Source organism: Rutidosis leptorrhynchoides, chromosome 1 (assembly GCF_046630445.1).
Source record: "Rutidosis leptorrhynchoides isolate AG116_Rl617_1_P2 chromosome 1, CSIRO_AGI_Rlap_v1, whole genome shotgun sequence".
In the NCBI taxonomy this organism is placed as follows: Eukaryota; Viridiplantae; Streptophyta; class Magnoliopsida; order Asterales; family Asteraceae; genus Rutidosis; species Rutidosis leptorrhynchoides.
Window position 1 is genome coordinate 71,272,787 of NC_092333.1, and position 4,150 is coordinate 71,276,936.

The following is a 4,150-nucleotide window of genomic DNA, read 5'->3' on the forward strand; positions in this document are numbered from 1 at the left end:
ACACCTCTTGCTAGCTACAGCATCGCCTGACATGCATATGTCACTACTGCGCTGGTGAGAAAACAACGCGGCTTAGTGATTATAGCGCTTATCATATTAGCGCGCATCATGCTTGGCTCACCTAGCGATGATGTTTGATGCGCTACACGAGCTAATCAGGTATGCGTATCATTAATAAGGGTAAAGAGCCTTCGAAGGTTACAAGGCTAGTTCCGTATCTAAAAGCTTTAAGGAAGTACAAGTTTGCGGCTCAATACAAAAATTTTCAAGATATGATGAAAAATCTGTCGGTCAACTTGCCAATTACCGATGTGCTCAAAGGGATGCCCAATTATGGACACTTCATCAAGAGTTAATCTCTTAAATGGGTAAATATCATAAGGAAACATCTTTCTTTATTGAAGAAGAGTGCAATAAGATACTTGCATCAAGGCCAAGGATTCCTAAAAAGTTAGGAGATACAAGAAAATTTATTTTCCCATGTAAGTTTGGTGACTCGGAAGTGTTCAATGCACTTGCTGATTTGGGAGCAAGCATTAACCTTATGCCCCATTCATTATACGAAAGACTTGGCCTTGGACCTCTTAGACCAAACCAAAATCGTATTAGATTGGCCAACCATTCATTTGACACCGCCATTGGCATCGCCGAGGACATCTTGGTTAGCATTGACTCCTTGGTGTTCCCGGTTGATTTTGTGATCATGAAGATGAAGGAGGACACCTTCAAGTCCCCCTCATCTTAGGAAGATCATTTCTTGCAACCGCTGACACCATCATCTTGGTATAACGCAACAAACTCAACATTGGAGTTGGTGAAGAGCGTGTGACCATAAACATCCGGGAAACTATGAAGCAACCGAGTAATACCGATGATGATGAGTGTTATGCCTTTGACCATATTGACCTTTCTATTGATGAGGAGCTTGAAAAGCTTTTGGGGGTTGATACCACGGGGTTTAACCAAATTTGTGAAAATGAAATTGTGGACTTAGAGGCCGACTTTAGAGAATTGATGAATTTTAATGTCGATGAATGTGAGCTTGAAAGTGAAACACCTCAGGAAGAGTCTTTTGAGGCTATTCCTAATGAAGATAGATTTAGAATCAAATCTTCATGGGAAGAACCTCCTACTCTTGAGCTTAAAGAGCTTCCCGAGCATCTTGAGTATGCTTATCTTAAAGAATTAAGCCAAATTTTGGTGATAATCTCATCTAGACTCACCGATGACCAAAAGTCAAAGCTTGTTTTAATTCTCAAGTCTCACCATAAAGCGATAGCATGGAAAACCATGTACATCCCGGGGATCAATACATCATATTGCACACACAAAATCCTCATGGAGGAGAACTTCAAACCGGTTGTCCAAAGACAATGGAGACTTAACCCTAATACAAAAGAGGTTATGAATAAGGAGGTTATTAAATTGCTAGATACGGGCCTAATCTACCCAATTTCAAACTCGCCATGGGTGAGTCTTGTCCAAGTAGTGCCCAAAATGGGTGGGACCACGGTGATCTTAAACGACCAAAATGAGCTTGTCCCGACCCGAACCATCACGGGATGGCGGGTGTGTATAGACTATAGGCGTCTCAATGATGCCACAACAAAGGATCATTTCCCCCTCCCTTATATTGATCAAATGATTGAACGCTTAAGTGGAAAAGACTTTTATTATTTTCTTGACGAATTCTTGGGATATTTCCAAATCCCAATAGATCCCGAGGATCAAGAAAAGACCACCTTCACGTGTCCCTATGGTACCTTTGTATACCGACGAATGCCTTTCGGGTTGTATAACGCCCCGGGGACATTCCAAAGATGCCTGCTTGTAATCTTCTCAGATATGGTAGAGGACACGATGAAGGTGTTCATGGATGATTTCCGATGTTTGGGGACTCGTTTGACCATTATCTTAAAAATACCTTGATAAGATGTTGACCCGTTGCGAAAATGCAAATTTGGTTCTTAATTGGGAAAAATGTCACTTCATGGTCAACGGCAGGGTAGTTTTGGGACATAAAATTTCAAAGGCGGGAATTGAGGTAGATAAAGCTAAAAATAGTGTGATAAAAGACCTACCTAGACCATCAGATGTGAAAGCAATCTGAAGTTTTCTTGGGCATGCGGGGTTTTATCGTTGGTACATAAAGGATTTTTCAAAAATTGCCCACCCCATGACCAAATTGTTAGAAAAGGACAAACCTTTCTTATTTGATGATGAATGCACCGAGGCATTTAACTTGTTGAAAGAAAAGCTCACCAATCCACCGATTATTATCTCTCCCGATTGGAGTAAAGACTTTGAATTGATGTGTGATGCGAGCGACTACGCGCTCGAAGCGGTGCTTGGTTAAAGGGTTAACCAACACTTTAGACCAATTTATTATGCAAGCAAAACATTGGCTGTGGCCTAATTGAATTACACTACCACCGAGAAATAACTTCTCGCGGTAGTGTTCGCCTTTGACAAGTTTTGATCTTATCTTAGGCTTTCCAAGACAATCGTATACATGGACCACTCCGCTTTACGATATCTTTTTCAAAAACAAGATTCGAAACATCGCTTAATTATGTGGGTTCTTCTCTTACAAGAGTTTGATATTGAAATAAGGGATAAAAGGGGGCCGAGAATGTGGCGGTCAACCACTTTTCAAGACTAGACAACCCCGAGCTACAACCCTTGGACGAGTCCAAAATTCGGGACACTTTCCTGGATGAACACTTAATGAGGGTTGATCTGATTTTGCAAACTATTTGGACTCAAATGTTTTACGAAAAGGATTCTCGTACCAACAAAAGAAATTTTTTTCAATGACCTAAGGTACTATTTTTGGGAAGACTCGGACTTGTTTCGCATCGGGGCAGATCAAGTAATCCGGAGATGTTTTTATAGGCAAGAGGCCCGAGAGATTTTGAAAAGTTGTCATAGTGGGCCCACGGGAAGACATTTTGGACCGAATCACACCGCCAAAAAGGTGTTTGATTCCGGTTTTTATTGGCCCACTATATTCAAAGATGCCCACGAGTTGGTAAAACTTTGTCATTCTTGTCAAAGGTACGGATCTATTTCAAAGAGGGAAGAAATGCCCTAAACCAGGATCCAAATATGTGAGATATTTGATGTGTGGGGGCATGGGCCCATTTCCAAGCTCGAATAAGTGTCTCTACATTTTGGTCGTGGTTGATTATGTCTCGAAATGGGCCGAGACTAAAGCCTTGCTAACTAATGACGCTAAGGTTGTGATAAAGTTTTTGAAAAGTTTGTTTGCTAGATTCGGTGTTCCAATGGCGTTGATCTCGAACCGAGGCACACACTTTGCGAACCACCTTATGGAAAAAGTCATAGAAAAATATGGTGTAACGCATCGTTTATCGACCCCTTACCACCCTCAAACAAGTGGTCAAGTCGAGAACACAAATCATGCGTTGAAAAGGATTTTAGAAAAGACGGTTAATAACAACCCTAAAGTATGGTCAACCAAACTTAATGATGCCTTATGGGCGTTTTGAACCGCATATAAGACACCAAGAGGCACCACACCGTTTCGTTTAGTGTATGGGAAAGCATGTCACCTTCCGATGGAGGTTGAACATAGGGCATTTTGGGCATTCAAGGAAGTGAACCTAGACCTAGAACAAGTCAAGGAAAAACGGGTGATGCAAATGCACGAATTAGAGGAGCTTAGGTTAGAGGCATATGATAACTCGTTGTCATACAAAGAGAAAACTAAGAAATGGCATGACGCCCGACTTAAGGGACCTAAAGAATTTCACCCAAACGACAAGGTTTTAGTGTTCAATTCACGTTTTAAGTTCTCTCCGGTAAGTTAAAGTCTAGATGGTCGGGGCCTTACATAGTCAAAAGAGCTTGCCCAACGGGCTATGTTGAGTTGTATGGGGATAACGATACTTTTAAGGTAAATGGGCACCGATTGAGACCTTACTTTGATGAAATCAATGATTTTGAGCTTACTGACATCAATCTCTACCCAAAGTGATACCATTGTGCTTAAAACGGGTCATGTGATACCAAAATGATCACGCTTGTGTATATTTGTTCATGATAGTTTATATTTCACGTAGAATTGTTTGCTTTTGAGTTTTTGTTAGCTTGCATTGGCATATAGTTGCATTTCATGCATTTGGAA

The 4,150-nt window shown here is 41.1% G+C and overlaps 2 protein-coding genes across 2 annotated transcripts; both read left to right on the forward strand.

The window, feature by feature from the left end:
* Positions 1–364: 364 nt before the first annotated feature.
* LOC139883093 (uncharacterized) lies at positions 365–745 on the forward strand. Its single transcript, XM_071867337.1, has one exon. It carries the CDS (start codon positions 365–367, stop codon positions 743–745), a length of 381 nt encoding a protein of 126 aa, XP_071723438.1.
* Positions 746–849: 104 nt separating this feature from the next.
* LOC139883184 (uncharacterized) lies at positions 850–3,512 on the forward strand. The gene is made up of 3 exons (XM_071867424.1): positions 850–1,470; positions 2,153–2,351; positions 3,058–3,512. The coding sequence occupies exons 1-3, from the start codon at positions 850–852 to the stop codon at positions 3,510–3,512; spliced, it is 1,275 nt and encodes a 424-aa protein (XP_071723525.1).
* Positions 3,513–4,150: the final 638 nt, after the last annotated feature.